Source organism: Diadema antillarum, unplaced genomic scaffold, assembly GCF_040938485.1.
Source record: "Diadema antillarum isolate AM-2024a unplaced genomic scaffold, OU_Dant_1.0 seq00001754_RagTag, whole genome shotgun sequence".
Taxonomy (NCBI): domain Eukaryota; kingdom Metazoa; phylum Echinodermata; class Echinoidea; order Diadematoida; family Diadematidae; genus Diadema; species Diadema antillarum.
In genome coordinates, this window is record NW_027272436.1 from 163200 (window position 1) to 188647 (window position 25448).

At 39.0% G+C, this 25448-nt stretch overlaps 1 protein-coding gene and 1 long non-coding RNA gene across 2 annotated transcripts; one reads left to right on the forward strand and one right to left on the reverse strand.

Moving 5' to 3' along the window:
- Positions 1 to 1346: 1346 nt before the first annotated feature.
- Positions 1347 to 15295, reverse strand: LOC139712050 (phenylalanine--tRNA ligase, mitochondrial-like). The gene is made up of 6 exons (XM_071623886.1): positions 15237 to 15295; positions 12206 to 12860; positions 11296 to 11461; positions 10274 to 10405; positions 9469 to 9626; positions 1347 to 2207 (listed from the first exon to the last, which is right to left on the reverse strand). The coding sequence occupies exons 2-6, from the start codon at positions 12842 to 12844 to the stop codon at positions 1920 to 1922; spliced, it is 1383 nt and encodes a 460-aa protein (XP_071479987.1). The 5' UTR covers positions 12845 to 12860; positions 15237 to 15295; the 3' UTR covers positions 1347 to 1919.
- A 3895-nt stretch (positions 15296 to 19190) lies between these two features.
- LOC139712071 (uncharacterized) lies at positions 19191 to 24884 on the forward strand. The gene is made up of 3 exons (XR_011709553.1): positions 19191 to 19447; positions 22611 to 22632; positions 24720 to 24884. It is a non-coding gene; the product is annotated as an uncharacterized lncRNA (long non-coding RNA).
- The last annotated feature ends 564 nt before the right edge of the window (positions 24885 to 25448 follow it).

The following is a 25448-nucleotide window of genomic DNA, read 5'->3' on the forward strand; positions in this document are numbered from 1 at the left end:
ATCTGGAGACCCATATAGTTGGTGACAGATAGTATGAAGTTGGGTGATTTGAAGTTTATTCAACTTTCAAACATTCATCATACAGTGTACAATGTACTGTGGAACCTTGTTGTAACAAGGTACAATGTATGATACACTGAGATACCTGACACAAAGATACATTTGCAGATCCCATCCTTTGATATTCTATTATATTCTTTGGATTTTATCCCTTACATAACAAGATGCCTGACATAATGAGGAAATTTCAACTGTGTAGTACATAGTCATTCCATGGCATCTCTTCAAAATGCAGACCTTTTTAACATTAACCATCATCAGATATCTATCTCGTCACACAGACAACCTAAAGGGATGGTATAGATTTGGTAGAATCGGGGATGCAGTTTTAACTTTTTTTGAGATGATTCAAAAACACTTGTATGAAATATTATATAGCATAAAAAATTCTATGAGGAATTCAAAGTTTATTTGATGAAGATCCATTTTGAAATGGCTGAAATATAAAAACAAACAAAGAAAAACAAAGTGGTCCTAATAAAAGGTGGGACCAACCTTATATTAGGATGCCATGTTGCTGGATTCAGCAATGTCAAAACTGATTTTTGTCAAACTTTGAATTCCTCCTAGAATTGTATGCTCTTCAATATCTCATACAATTTGTATAGGGAATTAATAATTATCTTGTAAGAAGTTAAAACCAGAATCCCTATCTCAACCAGTACTATACCATCCCTTTAACATGCTGTTCCCTTAGAATGACAGTGAATGCACAACAAATCAGTCATTGAACAATGAAATCGATATAGGTTTACTCAAATATTTATTTCAGCTTGCCACATTTCACATATTGGAAACTAAAAATTTGTCTGGATATAGCATTGCTACGTGACTGCAGAATGCAATTTGTTTGTGCATCCTGGAAAAAAAAAATGATGAACTACAGCTGTATATATATATATATATATATATATATATATATATATCCACACAAGGAGCATATATTCTGACCTCAATGTACCAGTACAAGGAAAATGAGCCATAAGATAATGATCACTTTTTCCTATGCAGTGGACTCCCGTTATAACGAAGTCCTCGGGACTGGCAGATTTCTAACCGAACAAATAAACAACAAAAAACAAAAAGCCAGTAATATTGCGGGCTGAATGTTTATATCAGTGTAAGTGGAATTTCGTTATAACTGTGCTCGTTATAACGGGAGTGCACTGTATTCAATGTTTTCATTGGATTTTTCTTTTTCATTTGAAAGACAAAGACATACAAAATAGGAAAGCATCTCTGGGTCTCCAGTGCTGAGACTTTGATGTCAACATTGCTCCTGATGTTTCCTCCATAATCACCTTGTCATTTTACATCACAAACTTTTCTCACATAATATCTGTGATGTCACTGTTGATATCATTAAAAATCATGATGGCATAATTCTACAACTATTCCATGCATCTGGACAGAGTAAAACATTGTCAAGTCTTGATGAAAAATGGTCCATCTTTCTCAGTCTGCACACTAACAGAGTCTGTCAATACACAAGGACAGTGTACACATAGAAACCACTGAAAGGGCCCTTTTCATGGTCGCCTACATCATTAAAGTACCGTACTTGCACATTGTTTCTTTGCCAAGACTGTGGTAAACTAAAGAAAAGGCTGGATTTCAATTCAATTCCTCGAAAGAGAATACGTTGTACATGAAAACAATCACCAGTTATAGAAATTATAAATGCAAACTGCATAGAGATGTGAGTCCAACACCTTTAGACTGGTGAAGATGATGAAAGAAACCCAGTCATCCAGTGACAGAGAGGCGGCGACTTCCTCAAAGGATAATGAACACAGATTGTGCTTCCACCACTCACACTTTAAGCTTTTGGTTTAGACAGTCCCGTCTGCAGATGCTTTTCACCTTAATTCTACACGCAGGCTTCTCTCCGCTGTCTCTCTTATGGAGGAGTGGACTTTGCTCACTTCCTCCTTGGTCAGAGTCCTGTCCATACTCCTGTAGGTGATCCTGTAGCAGTGGCTCCTGCGGGCCGTCTTGGGGTGCATGAAGTCGTCGATTAGTGCCACCTGCTCCACCAACTCCCCACCGATGGACCTGACGAGATCGTAGAAGTCATTGGACTCATACTGCGAGTCCGGGCACCAGAACGACATGTCTTGAATGAGGGGAGGATACTTGCTGAATGGCTGGAGATGAACAAGACCCAGAATAAGAAAGAAGTGGTGGGGATGGGGAGAGTAAGAAATGGGGGGGGGGGGGTTGTGAAAAACAAAAAATCTGTATGATAATCACAAAGACTCCAACCCCTAGTATCTCTTCATTTGGAGATTATAATCCCTGACCCTCCAAGCAAACTGGAGACTCTGATCACACCAACATATACACAATATCATAAAAGCGTAGTGTATGTGATGAGCACAATGCGGGATATCCCTTGCAGCCAGGGTCCTGCTCTAGGATTATACTTCAGTAGATGATCTCTGATGCTATCTTAGCCTTATTTTTATCATAATATGACAAAACTTATGTATGTTAAGGAAAGAACTGAATTGTATTAATAAAGCGGGAGACACACAGAGTAGGAGAAATTTTGCAAAAATGGCCTCAAAGCAGAAGTTGGATTCTTCGCAATCATGCTCACAATGACACGGGAGAAGTGTGGAATTATTCTTGACGAGATACAAGACTGTATACATTCTTTCCTCTGTTTTGTACAAAACTTTTTAATTATGAAAAATTTGATATATTTTTCTCTATTCTCTGCTCCATTTCTTCAAACCACTTTTTGTTCTTCCTCTTCCTGCTTATGGTCTTTCTGCTCTGTTATCTCTTTCCCCATGCATTGAAGACTGCATCTTTGAGCCAGGACCTAGTAGCATGAGTGAGACTACCGAGGGCAGTTCCTCCGCTTGTCAGGTGGTGAATAATGCAGTTGGTTGGCACTTACACATAATTGTAATCACAAATAAATACCAATATTGACACAATGAAGTCCCTAATTGATCTTCTGCCAAGTTATTTTTATTAGGTGATCCGAGTATCCTCTCGGATCACCTTCTGTATCTGTACGGATTCTTTGTTCTTCTTCTTCTTCTTCTTTAGGTGATCCGAGTATCCTCTCGGATCACCTTCTGTATCTGTACGGATTCTTTCTTCTTTTTTTTCTTTATTTCTCCCCAAAATTTGTGCAGAGGTTAGCTCAGAAAGTGCTATGCCTATGAAGTTCAAATTTATACCATGTATGCATCATGTCCCAAAGACGACAAATCTAATGTATCATTGTGATCAGTCGACCGTGACGTCACTATGACGTCATTATATGAAAACACATTTTCATTCATATCTCATTAATGGAATAGAATTTTTCAATGAAATTTACGTCACATATATTTCAAGTTAAGTGGATTCTACTCATATTCTCAAAATTCATTTTTATCTCAAAAAGCGCGCGTACGCGCGCGTTAAAATATTTGTATGCTCAAATCGAGCTCAAATTTTTTTTGCACACATTTCAGATCATTTGGAGCATTTTTGAAAAATTGAAAAAAATTGGACGGACGCGTACGCGCGCGCTCATATTCCCATGCACAGCTCATATGCAATAGAAATTTTCAGTTTTTTCACACGGATCGGATGTCCAAAATGTCAAGGAATATTTCTACCAAGTTTCAAGTCGATCCGACTCAATATGACGTCATACGGGCCCGTCAAAATCAAAATTCCGCGCGTGCGTCAATGGGGATACACAGTGCAACTATGCAAAAAAAACGCCAATTTTAAATCGGATTTTACTCGTCAGGATGGACGGTGACCTCCCATTTTTTTGACATATTCTGAAAGCTGATGAGTTGTACATGTCATGTCATGGGTTGGCGATGTTGACAAAATGATTAAAAGATATCAAATTTCTTAATAAAGTAAAAAAAGTAAATTTTCAAAATGACGTCATCAAATTTCAAGTTTACTCGAGCGTATCTCACTTATCCTTTGTCAATTTTCACCCAAATTTCAATATATTGTAGCTTATAAAATGTTCTTTCATAAATATAAAAACATAATTTTGGTTGGATGACGGCATCACCTCGTACAAATGGATTGAAAGTAACCTTGTCAAATTTGTCCAGTTTACGTGTTATCTCTATGGGAGAGCAGTTTTTCTGGCAGTGAAAATTGACATGACTATCTTTTTCGAGTACTAGCTCACTTATGCTTCGGTGAATTTTCCCCAGATTTTAGTATGTTGTAGCTGAGACTTTGGGCTATCGTAAGTGTGCCCTCCATTTTTTCATACGACGTCGTCATCACGTCGATAAACTTGGTTGAAAAATGGCACGTGGCTTCGATGCAGCGTCATTTTGCTTAATACACAGGGCCTATGGAGCATGAAATAGGTCATTGCATAGCGCATCCGACTCGTAATCCTAAGGTCCCTGGTTCGAGGCTCACCCCTGCCAATATATTTTTTAATTTTTTAAATACTTTTTTTCTTCTTTTTCTTTAGTTAGTCTTAATCTCCCTTCATAACTTTACCTTTTTTCTGATTTTTTTTATGCTTCTCCTTCAAATTTCTATAAAATAACATATTTTTTCTTTATTTTTCTTTCTTTTTACTACTTTCTGTGCGATAGATGTACAACAACAATGGCTATTGATCCCACATTTTGCACATGTGTAGTTCATGTCACGTACATTATTTCATAAAATAACAACTACTTGATCACACGTCATCTTGGGTATGTAAATTAGGGTCAAAGGTCATAGATGTTTCATCCTGTATCTTGGTGAATACATGTCCTATCTTTCCCATATTTTGCACACGTAAAAGCCATGTTACAAGGATCATTTCACAAAATAACCACTTTTTGCTCAGATGCCATATTGTCTGTGCAAATTGGGGTCAAATGTCATATGTACTTCTTTCTGTATCTTCGTTATGACGTGTTATCTCTATGGGACGGAATTTTTTAAATGTGAAAATTGACATGATAGTCTTTATCGAGCACTAGCTCACTTACCCTTCGGTGAATTTCTCCCAGATATTAACAGGTTGTAACTGAGTCTTTTGGCTATCGTAAGTGTGCCCTTCGTTTTTTCATACGATATCGGGATCACGTAAAAAAAAACTTGGTTGAAATTAAAGTTTATCTTCGATGTATTGAAATATTTCTTTCTTTTTGCAACTTTATGTGCGATAACTCAAGAAAAACATACCCTATCACCACCATATTTTGCACATGTTTAGTTCATGTCACGAACATTATTTCATGAAATAACAACTACTTGATTGGACAATATCTTGGGTATGTAAATAAGGGTCAAAGGTCATAAATGTTGCATTTTGTATCTTGGTGAATACATGTCCTATCTTTGCCATATTTTGCACACGTATATAGGCGATGTCGCAAGAATCATTTCACAAAATAACCACTTTTTCCTCAGATGCCATCTTGGGAGTGTAAAGGTGGGTCAAAGGTCATATGTATTCGTTGCTGTATCTTCGTTATTCAGTCTATACAGAATTTGGTACCAAAGATGGCAGATATGACTCCCTTTTCTAAATGGGAATCCAAACATCACACGGCCAATGTCTCTAAACACAGATGAAACTTGTATTGTCATGCCTATTGCAATCAGGACTCGAATCATTCATTAAAAAAAATCGGATCACCTTAATTTGTCATTTTTCTTTATTTATCCCCAAAATTTGTGCAGAGGTTAGTTCAGAAAGTACTATGCCTATCAAGTTCAAACTTATACCATGTATGCATCATGTCCCAAAGACAACAAATCTAATGTATCATTGTGATCAGTTGACCGTGACGTCACTATGACGTCATTATATGAAAACACATTCTCAATCATATCTCATTAATGGAATGGAATTTTTCAATGAAATTTACGTCACATATATTTCAAGTTATGTGCATTCTACTCATATTCTTAAAATAAATATTTCCTTTTAAGACGTGCGCGTACGCGCGCGTTGAAATATTTGTATGCTCAAATCGAGCTCAAAATTTTTTTGCACACGTTTCAGACCATTTGGAGCATTTTTGGAAAAATTGAAAAAATCGGACGGACGCGTACGCGCGCGCACATATACGCACGCACAGCTCATATGCAATAGAAATTTCCCGGTTTTTTACTTTGATCGGATGCCTGAAATGTCAAGGAATATTTCTACCAAGTTTCAAGTCAATCCGACTCAATATGACGTCATACGGGCCCGTCAAAGTTGAAATTCCGCGCGCGTCAATGGCGATATACAGTGCAACTATGCCAAAAAACCGCCAATTTTAAATCCGATTTTACTCATCAGGATGGACGGTGACCCCCAATTTTCTTTACTTATTTTGAAAGCTGATGAGTTGTACATGTCATTTCATGGGTTGGCAATGCTGTCAAAGTGATTAAAAGATATCAAATTTCTTAATAAAGTAAAAAAAGTAAATTTTCAAAATGACGTCATCAAATTTCAAGTTTATTCAAGCGTATCTGACTAATCCTTTGTCAATTTTCACCCAGATTTCAGTATGTTGTAGCTTATTTAATGTTCTTTCAAACATGAAATTACAAAATTTTGATTAGATGACGGTATCACCTCGTAAAAATGGATTGAATGTAATCTTGTCAAATTTGACCAGTTTACGTGTTATCTCTATGGGAGTGCAGTCTTTCTGGAAATGAAAATTGACACGACTATCTTTCTCGAGCACTAGCTCACTAACCCTTCGGTAAATTTCTACCAGATTTTACTGTGTTATAGCTGAGACTTTACGCTACCGTAAGTGTGCCCTTTATTTTTTCATACGATGTCGGGATTAGGTCAAAAATTTTGTTGGAAATTCAAGCTTATTTTAGATGTGTTGAGATATTTCTTTCTTTCTGCAACTTTCTTTGCAATAACTCAAGAAAAACAGCCTTTATCACCCCCATATTTTGCACATGTTTAGTTCATGTCACGTACATTATTTCATAAAATAAGAACTACTTGATCAGACACCATCTTGGGTATGTAAATTAGGGTCAAAGGTCATAAATGTTTCATCCTGTATCTTGGTGAATACATGTCCTATCTTTCCCATATTTTACACACGTAAAGACCATGTTACAAGAATAATTTCACAAAATAACCACTATTTGTTCAGATGCCATCTTGTCTGTGCAAATTGGGATCAAAGGTCATATGTACATCTTTCTGTGTCTTCGCTATGATGTGTTATCTCTATGGGAGAGAATTTTTCTAGATGTGAAAATTGACGTGATATGTTTTTATCGAGCCCTAGCTCACTTAACCTTCGGTGAATTTCTCCCAGATTTTAATATGTTGTAGTTTAGACTTTGGGCTATCGTTAATGTGCCTCCATTTTTTTGATACGACGTCGGCATTACGTCAAAAAACTTTGTGGAAATGAAAGCTTATCTTCGATGTATTTTCATACTTCTTTCCTTTTTCAACTTTCTTTGCAATAACTCAAGAAAAACAGGTTCTATCACCCCCATCTTTGGCACATGTTTAGTTCATGTCACGTACATTATTTCATAAAATGACAACTACTTGATTTGACAACATCTTGGGTATGTAAATTAGGGTCAAAGGTCATAAATTTTTCATCTAGTATCTTGGTGAATACCTCTCCTATCTTTCCCATATTTTGCACACGTATAGACGATGTCGTAAGAATTATTTCACAAAATAACCACTTTTTCCTCAGATGCCATCTTGGGAGTGTAAAGGTGGGTCAAAGGTCATATGTATTTGTTGCTGTATCTTCGTTATCTAGTGTATACAGAATTTGGCACCAAAGATGGCAGATATGACTTCCTTTTCTTAATGAGAATCCAAACATCACACGGCCAATGTCTCTAAACACAGATGAAACCTGTATGGTCATCAGGATTCGAATCATTGATTAAAAAAAAATCGGATCACCTTAATTTGTCAGTAATGACAAATTACAATCTCTAGTATGTATTTGTTGTTGTATCTTCGTTATCTAGTGTATACGGAATTTGGTACCAAAGATGGCAGATATGACTCCCTTTTCTAAACGAGAATTCAAACATCACACGGCCAACGTTTTTTAAAAAACCCTGTATGGTCATGCCTATTGCGATCAGGACTCGAATCATTGATGAAAAAAAAAATCGGATCACCTTAATTTGTCAGTAATGACAAATTACAATCTCTAGTCTTCTTCTTCTTTCTTTATTTCTGGACAAAAGTTGTGTATCTACTTACTCAGAAAGTACTCACAGTATCAATTTCAAACTCATACCATATATGTATCATGTCCCAAAGACGACAAATTTTATATATCATTGTGATTGGTCGATGGTGACATCACTATGACGTCATTATATGAAAACACATTCTCACTCATATCTCATTAATGGAATGGAGTTTTTCAATGAAATTTACATCACATATATTTCAAGTTATGCCCATTCCACTCATTTTCTCAAAATTCATATTTTCTCTTAAAACGTGCGCGTACGTGCACGTTGAAATATTTGTATGCTCAAATCGAGCTCAAATTTTTTTTGCACACGTTTCAGACCATTTGGAGCATTTTTTGAAAAATTGAAAAAATTGGACGGACGCGTACGCGCGCGCACATATACCTACGCACAGCTCATATGCAATATAAATTTCCGGTTTTTTTTACATTTATCGGATGCCTGAAATGTCAAGGAATATTTCTACCAAGTTTCAAGTCAATCCGACTCAATATGACGTCATATGGGCCCGTCAAAGTTGAACTTCCGCGCGTGCGTCAATAGCGATATACAGTGCAACAATGCAAAAAAACCGCCAATTTTAAATCTGAATTTACTCGTCAGGATGGACAGTGACCCCCCATTTTCTTTACATATTCTGAAAGCTGATGAGTTGTACATGTTATTTCATGGGTTGGCGATGCTGGAAAAATGATGAAAAGATATCAAATTTCTTAATAAAGTAAAAAAAGCAAATTTTCAAAATGACGTCATCAAATTTCAAGTTTACTCGAGCGTATCTCACTTATCCTTTGCCAATTTACACCCAGATTTCAGTATGTTGTAGCTTATTAAATGATCTTTCATTAATATAATTACAACATTTTAATTGGATGACGGCATCACCTCGTAAAAATGGATTGAATGTCCCGTCAACACAGATGAAACCTGTATGGTCATGAATATTTGGATCAGGACTCAAATCATTGATTTTCGAAGAGATCGGATCACCTAATTTGTCAGTGTTGACAAATTCCGGTTCTAGTTTTTTTTTGCATCAATCTTTTTACATGACAGTTGCCATGACAATGATATCCAAAGCAATTTAAGGATCTGGGGTCAGAAATTCAGATGTTTTGAGTTGATACTGAAATATCACATTCTTGTAACAGAAAAAGCTATAGCCATAGCAGACTAACTTGGTTTAAGACAAACAAGACACACTACCTTGAACTTTACATGCGTAGCATCCTCCACCTTGAACTGTGACAAGAATCTGCTGTCAGTGCTCCAAAAGAGGCGGATATCTGGGATGTCAAACAGGATCATGGCCAGCCGCTCCAGTCCAAGGCCAAAGGCATAGCCTATGGAAGATCCCGCTCCAGCTGTATGGGAAGATCATTTTGAGGTTGAAATAATATTTTAATGCTTTTCATTTTAAATGGTTGCTTAACTTGCCAAATGGACTTGCAAAACAAGTACCTTTATTAGTCTTCAAGGATTATGGGGTTTTTCAGCATTTTTAGAGCTCTTTTCTATTCTTTATCTGGTCAATGGCTTATACATTGAAACTACAGCTAACATTTACCTGATACATATCATTTACGTGCCTATGCACTTTCTTGTAATTTGTTAGTATAAGCAGGCCCTATTATTAGCAATTAATTGATTCCCTAAACAAATTCACATTAATGTATACTGTGCTAACAAACTCAGGCACAAGACAGCAACAGTCCATCACAAAGGTTATGACACAATACAGTTAAGGATGGATTTATCCCTTTTCATTTAGAGTTAGTGTCAGGATATCCAGTCATCTATACCAATCGCCTAAAAATGCACATAAGCAGAAACGCACACTGGGGAAAGACAGAATAAAAGTTGCAAGTCTCTATTTCTCTCTTGATTAATTTGTTATTGATTTGATATCATTTAGCCCTCCAGCCATTTGCTGGTGTAGAGCTGTGACAGCACTGTGCCTATAAAAGAGGGGTGGTGGGGGGGGGGGGGGGGGAGGAGGGGGTGTTCCTACCAGACTGGAGGAGTTTCTGCTCCATGATGCCACACCCAAGGACCTCCAGCCACTCTCCTTGGAAGAGGATTTCAAGCTCCCAGGAGGGGTGTGTGAAGGGGAATTCTGTCTCAATCCACCGGCATTCAATGTCTGATAGTTGCGTAACGAGAGAGTTTGCAAGAAAAGGAAGAGTGTAATAAAAGTTACTGTCTGAGAAAGGCACTTTGAAAAGTTCGTAAGTAGAACAAAGTATCACAGAACTGCATCCTTATAGATGTTTCTTCAAACTCTTAATCAAACTCTTTTTTGTGATCAAGAGATTCATGCTATGTTTCCTTGTATTGTAAACATTCTGTCTTCTCATGCTAAACCCTCTTTTATTTAAAGTTGCACAATTTGTACTCAGCTCAAACTTTTTGCAATTCATAACACCAAATCACATTACTTTAATAATCCTTTTTACAATTCCTGATGTCATGTTCAACAAATATACAATGTATGTACAATTTCTCTCCTACGCCTCAACTTTACTTCACTCCAAACACTGGTATAAAAGTTAAACATATATATAAATTCATCTCAAAGAACATTAAAAGAATTAAAGTTAACACTTTTAAACACTAAACACTTAAGCATTTTACACCATTACAGTGTGTCCTTACTGTTAAACTGCTTGTGAAACTCATCTTTGTCTAACAAACAAGATGCACTACTGGAATATACAGGTTACATTTTTTACCTAAAGTCCAATCGTGAGTGACTATTGAAAGCTAGAAATAAACACTGTAAACACTGATATATCTGAGAAGATATGCAAAGCAATGTAATGGAATCTCGTCATGAAAGGTAAAAGTTATATGGCATAATTTCTTGTTACAAGAAGTCAGTCTCTTGGTGGACTCCTCCCCTCAAAGTTTATTGCTGGTCAAGACAAATATGGAATCATAACTTCTATAAATTATAATGAAATAAATGCTATGGTACTCGTTAGAGAGGCTTTGATAGACTTGAGAGAAGAATATTCTTCTAGAATCTGTTACCATTCCCAAAGAGCATCTCTGCCAAGGATGTGATGATGTGTTTGAGCTCAAATTCGACAAGCTTGGCCGCATCCAGCGTGTGTGTCTCCTGCTTCTCATGCGTCCTCCTGGTCGGCACTTTCTCAAAGAGCTTGAGGTCGGTCGCATCATTACACCTGCTGAATAACTGGGAGACCAGGGGTCCATTTCATGAATAGTCGCAATGACAGAAACTCTCGCAGGAAGAGCAAGTGTACATGTACTTGTATTGACAAGAATCCTGCTTCTCAATTGGTTGTTGCTACAAGAAGTTACATTTATACCAAGAATTGCTATCATTGGATTTTTCATGCAATGAGACCCAGAAGGTCATCTTCAATGCAGTATGCAGTGGCGGATCCAGAGGGGGTGGTGCAACCGGCGCACGCCCCCCCCCCCCTTTATTTTTCGTTAAAAACAAAAGAAATAAAAATAAAAAATGAAATGAAACTCGGAAGTGGCACAAGAAATATTTTCACATATTCGCTTGTTAAATTCGCAATCCAACTGTGATTCGCAAAATTCACGAAAATTAAACCCTTGCAAAAATAACAGCTCATACAGTATTGTTCACAGTAGACTTCGAAAACAAAATCTCAAAATTGGCCAGGCAAGCTCAGGGCCCCATCTTATAAAGCCTTCAAATCAAGCACAAGTCCCTAAATCAATCACAACTTGCATTGCAGCTCTCAAAAAACTTGTGAGTGATTTCTATCACAAGTCTTTATAAGACAGGCCCCTGAGCATCAGTAGGAGCTTACACAAGCTAAAACTGTACACTATCTTCATGGAACACACTTGAGCTCCATTGCAATGGCTCATCTGGAACAAAAGCTTTGCCTGAATATCAAATGTACCTTACAATATTTGTCATGAGTTGCTGGAAAATCACCTCATGCTGGGTCAAAAGCCGCACCCCTTCCATCTGGTGAAATACCGGATAGTGGCTGGTGTCAATCTCATCTCTCCTGTACACATCACCAGCTACCAGGAACGCATCAAGCCCAGCCTGCATCAGTTCGTGCTGATGAGCTGAGGTGTGAGCCCTCAGCATGTGCTCCCTGTTGATGTAGTAGTTGTCCCCCCGCTTCCGAGAAATGTGGTCCTTTGGAACCAAGACGCTGTCGAAATTCTGCCTCACGGTGACGACAGGGCTGATGTGGTCATAGATTGAAAACAGGGGGTTGCCGCGGCGATTGAGGAAGCTCTTGTAGAAGTGGTCTCGTATCCGCTCCTTGATGATGCAGAGAGGGTGGTGCGGCTGGTTATGCAAGTTGGTACCAACGCGCGAGATGATCTTTGGGGTGACAGTGGTGAAATCATCTCTGGTGAATTCCTGACCCTGGATGATGAGCTCTGGCTCCTCCATCCCTGCTTGACTGGATATCTGCTTCACGTGAAGGTGATTTAGGGACAGCGTCCTCCCTTGGAACAGAATCCATGCTGAGGCACATTTCATTCCATTGGGTTGCAAGAACACCCTCTTTGGCATACATGCCCTCGACAACAGAGCCAGCACTGGATGGTGCATGTCAATGCAAACTGCCCTACGAAAGAAAAACAATGAAGACTTTTTTACCTAATACTGTAAAAGTGGAAATTTTCGCGGTGAAATTTTTTTCGTGCAACCAGAAACTAGCGGGAAAATAAAAGCACGCGAATATTTTTGCTTACCATATGTTCCTGTGCGTGATGTCTTGATTCCGCGGAATTAAAAACACGAGAAACTCTTCTTACCCGGCCAAGCGCGAAAAATTAGTCGTGCGAAAATATCCACTTTTACAGTAACTGCTGCTTTAACCATTTGTGCGCTTTGAGTGTTGACTGGCTAAGAAAACCCCATTGTACAGCATTGTACACACTGTAGGAAGTTCCCAGCATCAGCATAGAAAGCATTTTGTTCACAGTACACTTGAAGAGGCTATACATTTTAGAGGAGATTTCAAGGAAAGAATGCTTAAATGCTTCCCTTTCATAGCCAACATGTAATAGTATAACAAACCTTTTTTTTTTCTCTCTCTCTCTCTCTCAGCATATCAGTTCGGGAAACCCACTCACAAGGGGGGCCCCTCCTTATAAGTAACCCGTCCCCCTTATAAGTAACCCCGTCCCCCTTATAAGTAACCCCCGGGGCACCCCTTATAAGGAGTCTCCACGCTTTTTTGCAATGCAACGCGAAAATGAAAGGACTGCGGCAATTCGCTTGATTATGTCCATAAAGCTTCACAAGTTTCCTAGTTACTCACGAAATTTGAGCAAAATCGGTTTGAGGCATCATATCTAAAATCATGGATTTAAATGCGATGTCAAACGACCCATGCAAATGCTGAAATGCGAGCGATTACTGGCGTGAGTGTCGCCAGGCGCGGCGGCGCGGCAATGCTTGAGTGCAGACGTGGCGACTGATTTCATCACTGAACATGAACTCAGTCGCCACGTCTGCACTCAAGCATTGCCGCGCCGCCGCGCCTGGCGACACTCACGCCAGTAATCACTCGCATTTCAGCATTCGCATGGGTCGTTTGACATCGCATTTAAATCCATGATTTTAGATATGATGCCTCAAACCGATTTTGCTCAAATTTCGTGAGTAACTAGGAAACTTGTGAAGCTTTATGGACATAATCAAGCGAATTGCCGCAGTCCTTTCATTTTCGCGTTGCATTGCAAAAAATCGTGGAGACTCCTTATAAGGGGTGCCCCGGGGGTTACTTATAAGGGGGACAGGGTTACTTATAAGGGGGACGGGTTACTTATAAGGAGGGGCCCCCCTTGTGAGTGGGTTTCCCGAACTGATATGATCTCCTCCCCTGTGGACAGTGTGGTCAGAATAAATCATCATCAACAACAATAGGATATATCCTATCATCAATTAAGTAACCGAGAGATGTGATAAGTAAACTACACAACTCACTTCGTAAGAAATAATTGCTGGGCTGGCAAGAAAATATGCAAAAATGGCCCATGGTGGGTGTTGACAGTCTGTTTTAGAATCTCCAAAATTGCAGCAGTAATGCAGCAATTTTTTTTTTCTTCTTTAGACTCTATTAATTTGAATTTATGTTCTTCAAAGGAAAAAAAAAATATTAGCGTTAGTATAAATTTTAGTAGGTATTATTAGGCGTAAATATTCATAAGTGAATGACACATACCTTAAAAATCGAATAATAACAACAATGCCAGATCAAAACATTTGATCTATGGTTCGTTGTCATATTGATCATAATTGAATTGAAAGCAACATCACCATGTCCAGTAGTACCCTAAATTTAGCACTGCAGAGGAATGGTGTAGATCTATCGTCTAGATAAGATAATAGTCTTACATCTGCCTTAGAAAGTAAATTAGAACACTATTCGTTACATGATGGTTAGTACTGGTATGTGTAACTGCGTCCAGCCTGAATGCCAAGTAAATTTATTAAAATGATGTAGCCTGTTAGTACACTGTGTAAAGGAACGCCCCAGGCCAGGGCCAGGGTTTGGTGTTCCTTAATTCTGATTTCACCTTGCTCAATCAATACTAAGTCGACCGAAAGATCGGTTTGTATCTGGTCGTCGAGGAAATGTTCCGCGGAGACTGCGTCTGGCTTCATGGATCTACGGAGGAGAGCGATAACGTCAAAAAATTAAAAGACTCCTCCGGCCGGACAGCACACTGAGCACTAGACAGAAAGATCCGTCTGTCCGGAGGACTCTTTTATATTTTGCCATTGACGCTGTCGGAGGGGATCCGTGAAGCCAGACGTAGTCTCCGCGGAACATTCCCCGACGGACAGATACAGACCAGGGAGGTGGAGTCCCTGTACAGACCGATCTTTCGGTCAAACTGAGCACAGACTATCCAACGAGTCTATACCAAGGCTAGGCAAGCTAACCAAAGCGACATAAGTTTACATCGAACACCATCTAAATTTCACTCACCAATGTACACAAATCAAAAAGAAAAAAATCGCAACTTCACGTGGAATACTCGGTAGCCTTCTTCTACTGTCGGCTGTAGTGCTAGCTAGTTCCAGCTCCCTCTACCAACGTGGCCCGGCGGCTCCGGCTAAGTAGACGCCCACGAAGTGCATGCAGCGCAACATACTACTAGTACTTTGTACTAGAGCTAGCAGGGGCCAATTAGCAAAGGGTGGTGGTACGGGTACATACAGCAAGCGGCGCATGCCAGCGAGCGAGCGATATCATGAGGAAGGAACCTCTAGATTTTTTGAAGGTCCTTCCAGTTAGATGAATGAGAGGTATTTCCTGGCACGAAATTTTCATGCATTTTTTTAGATTTCTTACGGCAGAAAATTTATATCAATCTAATATCAATTGTTTTATTTAATATTTGATGAGAATTTAGACTTATTACTAGTAGTTTGTGTGCACAATAAATATACAAATATCTTGAGATAGGCTAGTAATAGCCCTATATGTGCAGTGTATTGCGTCAAAGATCGTAGTTTGATTGCATGAACGCCTTTGCATTCTCGACTGTCTTTTGCGTAATGCATCGTCGACAGAGACACCATACCTGAAATATTCGACGATATCGCGTTCACTATTTCCATTCGCGCATGTGGCAACAATATTGAACAGTTTGAAAGGGGCAATGCCATCAACTCTTTTTTCACATGACTAGAAATCAACAATAAGTATATTACTCAATATTTCACAACTTATATTGATAGAGAGCATGTAATCTCCATATTAGGACATACACCTAGAGAGATGAACCTCAGTAAAGATACTACGAGTCTACTTCTACTTCTAAGTTTGTTTATATAGCTACCAGATATCTGTATCTGCAGTACGCTGGAAGAAGAGACGCATTAAACAGGGATCTGTATCTATACGGTCAGTAGATTTTATTTGTTTCTATCTGTTCATCTAATTTTGATTATTTCTACACTTATTCTAAGAAGTTGTTTAATTCTGCACCTCTATTTTCAAATTGAACTTTTAAAGGGATAGGGCCTAGCTCGGCCCCGCAGTTTTCGGCGTAGAAATCGGGATTCAGGTTTTAACTTTTTTGCGAGATGATTAGAAACCCTTTAATGAAATGTCAAAGAGCATTACAATTCTAAGAGGAATTCAAAGTTTATTTGATCTTATGAAGATCCATTTTGAAATGGCTGAGATATCAAAAAACAATAAAAAATGGGACTCGCCTTTTATTAGGACACCATATTTCTGGGTATCTCGAGCCATTCATAACCATTTTTGTCAAGTAAACTTTGAATTGCTTTTAGAATTGTATATTCTTTAATATTTCTTGGTGAAAGTTAATTTCTAAGATTATCTTGTGAGAAGCAGGGGCGGATCCAGGAATTATTTAACTGAGGGGCTCCATAACTAGTATTTCTAGTGCCACTTCCGGGTTTTATTTTCTTTTTAGTTCTTTTGTTTTTAGCGATTAATCCGCCACTGAGAAGTTAGAACCAGAATCCCTTTAAACCTACCTCTTTCTATGAGTAAATGTTTTACATCTAAACTTTTAAATATTTGTTGCATCATTGTTTGTTCTGGATGTTATATCATGGATCTACTTTGTAATAACATATCACATATCATGGTTTTCACAATAGCAAAATGAGCATCTTTTGGGTATAATATTAGCACTTTACCAGAGTCCATTTATTATATCATAAACATAGGCGCCGGAAGTGGGGGGGCAGGGGGGGCGGCCGCCCCCCCCCAAAAAAGCCCCCCCCCCCCAAAAAAAAATAATAATAATAATAAAAACAAATGAATAACAAAGAAAATAAAATAAATATGTATATATATGAATAAAAGGGAAAAAATATGGCTACAATCGGCAGCTTTTGGACTGTAAAATGTCAAAATTTTCAAGCTCGCTCGCTTCGCTCTCTCGCATCCAGCAGTTGAGCCCGGTGCGCCTCCCCCTTAGTTTCTAAAGCGAAAAACATAGCTACGACGGCAGTTGTTGGACTCTAGAATGTCAAAATTTTCAAGCTCGCTCGCTTCGCTCGCTCGCATTGAATCGTTATGTCATTCTCCTAATGTTGCTGACAGTAATTGCCAGTATAGTTGCGCCCGATGCCCCCACCCCTTAATTTCCAAAGCGAAAGATGAATATAGCTACAAACGGGAGTTTGGGGACTGTATAATGTCAAAATTTTCAAGCTCGCTCGCTTCGCTCGCTCGCATTGAATTGTTATGCCACTCTCCTAATGTTGCTGCCAGCAGTTGCGCCCGATGCCCCCCCCCCCCCCCCCTTAATTTACAAAGCGAAAGGTATAGTTACAAACGGGAGTTTGGGGACGTGAACATGTCAAAATTTTCAAGCTCGCTCGCTTCGCTCGCTCGCATTGAATCGTTATGCCACTCTCCTAACGTTGCTGCCAGTAGTTGCCAGCAGTTGCGACCGATGCCCCCCTTAATTTCCAAAGCGAAATATATAGCTACAAACGGGAGTTTTTTTTTACTGTAAAATGTCAAAATTCTCAAGCTCGCTCGCTTTGCTCGATCGCATTGAATCGTTATGCCATTCTCCTTATGTTGCTGCCAATAATTGCCAGCTGTTGCGCCCGATGCGCCCCCATTTATTTCCAAAGCGAAATATATAGCTACAATTAAAACTCCAGTTTTGGAACTGTAGAATATCAAAATTTTCAAGCTCGCTCGCTTCGCTCGCTCGCATTTTATTGTTACGCCATTCACCTTATGTTGCTGACAGTATATAATTTGTCGATCGTTACACACCGTCATTCCATAATCTATGTAAGGAAAACTTACAATGTTCCTCAATGACTGCGTTGTTGAATGTATCACATTCCGTAATGTATTGTAGTCCCGTTATTGCTCACGCACACACGCACAAGCATACAGACCGTCAAATTTACACACACACACACACACACACACATATATATATATATATATATATATATATATATATATATATAATAGATGAGTGTGCGTGTGTGTGTGTGTGTGTATGTGTATATTGTGTAACATATGCATGGTCTAATCTTGAGCCCCCTCCAATGTTTGCCCCCCCAATCCAAAACTGCTTCCGGCGCGCCTGATCATAAAGTGAATTCATCATTCCTATTGTCCATGCATGCTTTTGTGTAATTGACAAAACAGAGTAAACAGAACGTGACTTACTGCGCAGTTTTATGTCTACAGACTAGTCTCTCAGTCTATTTATTTATCTATTCATTCATTCATTTATCCACTTAGTATCTATCTATTTATCTATCTATATCTGTTATTTTCACATGAACATGTACATTATCACTTATCAATTATCATTTTTGTATTCATATATTGTAAATATGTTTGTACTCTCATACCCCGAGAGAGGGTCAATAGAGACAATAAAATCTTACAAATCTTACAAATCTTTATCTTTCTATCTATATATAGGCTGGATCTATCTATCTATCTATTATCTATCTATCTATCTAGCTATCTATCTTTCTATCTATCTATCTATCTATCTAACTATCTATCTATTCATCTATCTATCGATCTGTCTATCTATCTATCTATCAATCTATTATCTTTCTATCTATCTATCTATCTATCTATTCATCTATCTATCTATTCATCTATCTATCTATCTATCTATCTATCTATCTATCTATCTATCTATCTATCTATCTATCTATCTATCTATCTATCTATCTATCTATCTATCTATCTATCTATCTATCTATCTATTCATTCATTCGTTACTTTTCATCACCTTCTGCATTTGCTTTGTAGAACTTTATAAACTCGGTCATGTTTTGCGGGGTCTTGCGTTATGTGAAGATACCATACACACGACGTCATGTCATCAGCGAGTGGATTCAGCCAATTACAGGTACTTTTACTCTGCAATAGGCCTACATGCTTTCTGCCCTGTTGGGATGTTACATTAGGTTGTTTTTCCATGTTCTGGAAACGTGTACGTACGCACTGAATGGACTGTTTTGTACGAAAGGCCACATTTGTGCATGTTCTGCTCTTGTAATTTAGCATGGAACCGGCCCTTCCCAGCGACAGCCGTGTAAAATTAAACAGGCTTTTAAGTGCTGGTGACGCCTCGCAAGTTCTGAAAGATTTGCTGCATGTGGGGAAGGCCCAGCAGAACCACAATAGTAACAGCGGAGTTTTCCCGCACGCTAGCACAGGTAATTACACAGTCAATCAACGTTTGTACTCCACATAGAGTCTACTAGGCATGCATAGCAATGTCAATGCAATTAATGGGCGGGCGCGCGGTCGATGCTGCTGATATGAAGTTGTAAAATTTAACATGTTAGGCTACTGTAGGGAAGTGAATGTAGCTGAGCCTCTGGCCCTGCTCTGTTGAATGTTGTCTAAACGTAGGCTAGCTACAACTTTCACAAGTATATTTAGGCCTAAAGTGCATGGAATGTGTAGCATGCATGACATGAAGTGACAGCTGAAAATAAACTTGACTTAGCCGATTGCAAATTCATGAAATTGTTGGCTAGTCTAACGTTGGGCCTACTCTTAATACTCTGACAAAGGGCCTAAACCTAGTGTGAATGTGAGTGATTACACTGGCCTCTCCATCCATATCCAGCTCCCTCCTAACCTGTGAAGCTGTGTGGAGTGTACTGTTCCTACTTACTACATACTTGCCAACATTTTCATTTGAAAAAGCGGTAGAATCCAGGATGCCTATGCAAGCAGCGCTATAGATTGAATGCTAATGAAATCTTTCAAAAGCGGTAGTCTACCGCCAAATGCGGTAGAGTTGGCAGGTATGTTACTAACACTAACAGTTACTCATACGGTAACCGCAGCAGCGACCCCATGCGGACAAATACGTACCATGTATTACAGCGCCCCGTGACGGGGTTACTCATACGGAAGCTTCTTGTTTAGTCCTTTTTATGTTTATACCAAATTAATGTTTATCGGCAATTAATTCTGCACTTTACGGCTCTATATTTTCAGTGCGAGATTCCTAATCAAGTAGTGTGCGAATTTGAGTATTGTACCTAGATAGACCTACGTATGATGTATATCAGGCACTGCGAGTTTGACAGCATGTGTTCCGGTAAATGTACTGTGGGCCTGTGTCAATACAATGTGTGAGATTTGGGATGCAGTGTGTGTATGAATGATGTATGTGTCAACGCAAGTGTGCGTAAATGAAAGCACTTCCAGTACGCCACATGGTTGCTCTAATGCCCCTCCCTGCGCGGCCTGATTGAGAAGAAACAACAAACGGGGTGCCGGGTGCTGTGCATTGCCACACAACAGAACACAACCAGTGCAGTGGTGAAGCAAGTTACCCATTTTTCGACCGCCTGAATTGCGGAAGCAAAATAGCGTGCATGATTCGAACGCCTGTGTTGCGATCATCGTTCGAACGGCTGCGCTCATTGTTTGACCCCATATGTCCATGTTTCGAATTCGCGACGTACCGCCATGCGCCGCCTATGAATGGATTGCCGCGCTTGCCATGCACACACTGTATATTACATCGCACTATGAGAGCACGGTACTCGATACCGTAGAAGTGGAAATTTTCGCGGTGTTGAAATTTTCGCTCATTTCGTGCAGCCAGAAACAAGCGCGGAAATAAAAGCACGGGAATATTTTTGCATGCCATATGTTCCAGTGGTTTATGTCTTGATTCCGCGGAATTAAAACACATGTGAAACTCTTCTCGTCAGGCCAAGCGCGAAAAATTAGTCGCGTGAAAATATCCACTTTTACAGTATACTCTACTCTGTGTGAGAGATTCAAAGCATACACATTGCGGTCGAACTGTGGCGAATATTGCAAATTCTGGCACGGTGGCATGCAAAATAAAAATAGTGCATAAATGTGCTAGTTATCTCAGAAATTGCTGACACCGTGGCTGTAGGTGTACACGCTGTACAGATTCAAAGCAGATAAACTTACTTGTAACTACAAAATTTGGAATGAAACAAGTCTTTATGTGTTGCTATGCAACTTTACTTACCCATTACTTACCCTTTGAACTGCTTATGCGAGCTGCTCTGGGAAGGTCGTGACAATGATTTCAGGGGTCCGGCGACGTGGCCCACTGTTGAAGTGTTGTGCTCTTTGAATATCGCACTTGATTTGCGCCATTTTTTATTCATGAATTTCAGGGAATTTATATTTGTACGAGTGATCTATTCATGGAAACGGTCAAATCATGGGTAACTTGCTTTAAACTTTCATCCATCATTAATGACTTTAAATGAATGGATGCTGCGTTATTAGAAATCTACTACAATGATTTTAATAGATTTGCGGGGCAGACGTTTGGTAGACCACGCTTGAGCTGGACGTTCTCCTCTTCTTTGCGTCGTGTTGAAAAGCAGCTTTAGATTATGCCAAGACGCAATCTATAAAGAATGAAATGGCACCCCCATATGATCGGTGCATGCAGTAGCTCTCTACGTTGTGAATTGAGCAGATGTAAGAATAGCACAGAACGCGTCGTAAAAAATCAGACGACGCAAGCTTTAAATAGATCAACTTTGATAGCGATTCTGCACATGATGCTCAGAATGGGTTTTCCCCCTCTCAATGTCCCCATCCCGAAAATCTAAAACTCCTTATAATCTCAAGCAGGGGATCAATAATTAACCTATCGCAGAGGACATTATGTCCACTGCCTTTTTCGGAATTATTCTGTGAAATAATGAACTTTATGAATGTTCAATTAACTTACATTATGTATGCCATTGTACATGTACAAACTGTATGTCCATATTGAGCATTATGTATTTTGCAGGCAGTAAGAGAGTTATTGTAATGCCAGGATTTACGTGGTCATGATAGTGTTTAAACCATGTCGGTATTTAATACACTGCACATTTAGAGTAAATGTTGTTGCTAACAAAGTTTGTTTGACAGACAAGTTAAAGGGAAGCAGTCCTGAGATTTTCACTGTACTGATAATTAAGAAGAGTAAAAAATATAACCTTTCACCAATTTATACGCGTGGACATCAAAAATTGTCTCCGTACGCGATTTTTAAAAAATAATTCCTGCAAGCGATCGTGTAAGAGCCTGCCAAAAGGTGCAACGTCATTGATGCCCTACTCTCAAGTTGACAGCCGTGCCTCAGAAAACCAATTTAAGTGTTCAAAATGATCATATCTGATTTTTTCATAAAATGCAACAATATGTGGTTTTATTATTTCAAACAAAATATTTCAAGCTTATCTATATATACAATTAATATAAAAATAAATAGTTAACATGTATTTATGAATAACTAGGGATGACGAGGTACAATTCTTTAAGTCTTTACTTCCATGATTAAGTTGCCATCTTTTACCATTTATTCTATTACAGATTCTCTGCCGAAGCTTCCAAGGTAAGCTATGTGTACATTATAATATTTACTTGTCATATTACAATGACCAGACCCTAGCATTTCTTCCCACAGATAGAGTGGAGATTATATTCCGTTGTACTTATCCTTCGCTTTTTTTATCCTTTGCATTTTTAGTTTATGATACTGGTAGTATGCAGCCAAGCAAATGAATGGAAGATGACTTTCACTAGAGAAAAAAAGGCAACTGTAAAAACCCTGGAATTTCATGAACAAAATTATGATTTTTGTGGGCAATACTCATACCATGATGTGGAACTGTATGTGATTGTATCTGTGTCCAAGTAGCCTTAGGGAGGCCATTATCATATCATAAAGGGAAATTAGAGATAAGGATGATTACCTGAACCCTTTTTGTTGACAGCTAATTTCAGACAGTTTCTGTGCTAATTAACAAAATACAGCCTGCTAAATTGTTTCACTTGATAAAAGGAAAAGTATGGTTTATGAATTCTCGCTATCGCCAATGACGTAAAAAGTACCCGGATGTGGCTTTTTCGTCAAGATTTAGTGCACTTGGTAGCAAGGGCACTTCCGGCGCGGGGCATAATTTGCACAATGCTAGCGTGCGCGTACGTGTACCTTACCTATAGCGCAGCACCGACCACAGATACTAGTACAGTAGGCCGCTGTACCGCCCGAGCCAGCGAGTGGCCAGGCCTGTCATACTCGTACACTGTAGTCCCCGCCGGCGGCCGGCCTTGCATTAGCATCCACCACTGCACGCAGCGCATAAGCTAACACATACCGGTACAGCGCGTACTGCTTGATCATGCGATCGATGTGCACATCACAGATCAGTCATCTCTGCATACGCTGAAAATATGCTGGAAAATATTCACCCACCTGGATATACAGTATATCGTCGTGGAATGCCCATCTTTTTTTTTAATTTGTTCTCTGTCGAAATGTCGCGAACACAATCGGGAACGAACAGTGATCTCGAACTTATCCTGTCTCCGAAGCAATTTCTTCCAAGTAAGTACGTACAATGTACGTAGGCACTAGGCCTACTATCTAGTGCTACTACCACTACTTGACTACTAGTAAGTCGCACGTGTACGTACTGCGCTGTGGAGTCACCCGCAAACTTCACCCACGCTGCCACGTCACGTCTCGCATGCCAGTAAGGGTCCTATTTCTGCAGACTTTTTTCATTTATTGTCGTGCGAACAACACATGGCAGCTTCGCAGCAACAACCAATAGTCGTATTAACAGCAATTTCTTCAGAATGGAGAAATTTCAAATCATATTAAAGCTGTAATTCAAGTCGAGAAAACCGGAAGTACACGTAGAATACAGTTGGTTGTGTGTGTAAATAGCATTACTCACGTATCACGCGCGTACGAACGGAAGTGACTTTGCTACCGGACTATCCCATAATGCACCGTAAATGACGCTTAAATCACCATCCGGGTACTTTTTACGTCATTGGCGATAGCGAGAATTGGGGAAATGACATGTCTGTCACTGATCCAGTGCAAACACACAAACAGTACACACACATACACACACACACACAAACACATCTGTACGACCAACCTGCACCAAGCTTCATTTTTATTTCTTTGGTTGTAGAACCTTCTATTGTAAGCTTGTGCAGCAAACAGTTTGATTGGTATGCCATGTAACAAATGTACAAAAGTGTGTGAAATACATAAATTCTATGCTACGCTCTCCATATGTATTCATACATGTATTTATAACCGAGTATGAGAGAAAAATCTCATTTAATACATGGGTTTGGGAAAAGTTATTCTCCATAATCTCCTTACACAAGCTACTACAATGTGTGTAATATTTTCAAAATCACAGGCAGACAAGGCAGGTTGCTTTTGCAGTGTTTGGTAGTTGTGCGTATGAAAAATATTGGGATAATGATATCACAAGGTGATAATGTCAAGAAAAAAACAAACATTGACAGAGTTTCATTTGCTATCAATGGTGAGGAAATCGACAAAGATGCAATTGATAATACACAAAATAGATGCATTGAGAGGAGGAGGGAGAAATACAAGTTTATCAGCTACATGTTTATATTTGTTTATTTGTTTTTTGTCAATCTCAGAATGGACCTGTCAACCATGAACGCTGCAGCAGACCAATCAGCTAAGGTAAAGAAATATGCCTTTTCAAGACGTTTGGTTGTACATGTACAGTATATTGTAGAATTTATATTGCCATATTGTGGTTTCGTTGTGTTTCGGTTTATTTCATTCATTTATTTAAGCATGGCAACAAGATTTAGCCAAAGGCTGTTTTTGAACATATCCGTCATGAGCATCTTCAAATTTGTGGCCCCCTAGAGCATCAAAGTTTGATGTCATAGCCATTCATCGCCTTGGAAACTGGTTCTAAACAACCTCACCTAGCCTGAATATCTGTGAACAGCACTATTAAACCATGCTCACACTTGGATCCAAGCCAAGCTGTAAAAAAGACTGTGACATTATCGCTTTAGTACTCTATGACAACTCTGCATCCATGATTCAGGGAGTGAAATTTGGTTGTTGTGAGGTGAAAACCAAGCTTTTTTGTTTTGTTTTGTTTTGTTTCTCAAATTGTGTAGATTTGTCATTCTGTTGGGAGGAAGGAATGGAAGCTGAATACTGTGAAAGAGGAATTTGCATGTTGAACAAAAAATTTAGACAGATTGGTTAAATCAAAGCAAAAATGGGGAATTTTGTGAGCCCAGCTCATCAAAGAAAAAGGATGAATCATTTTGAGTGTCCAAATGTTGTCTGAAACAGAGTCCTATGAAGACTTTGAAAATGCCATCATAGTCACATGACTTTTG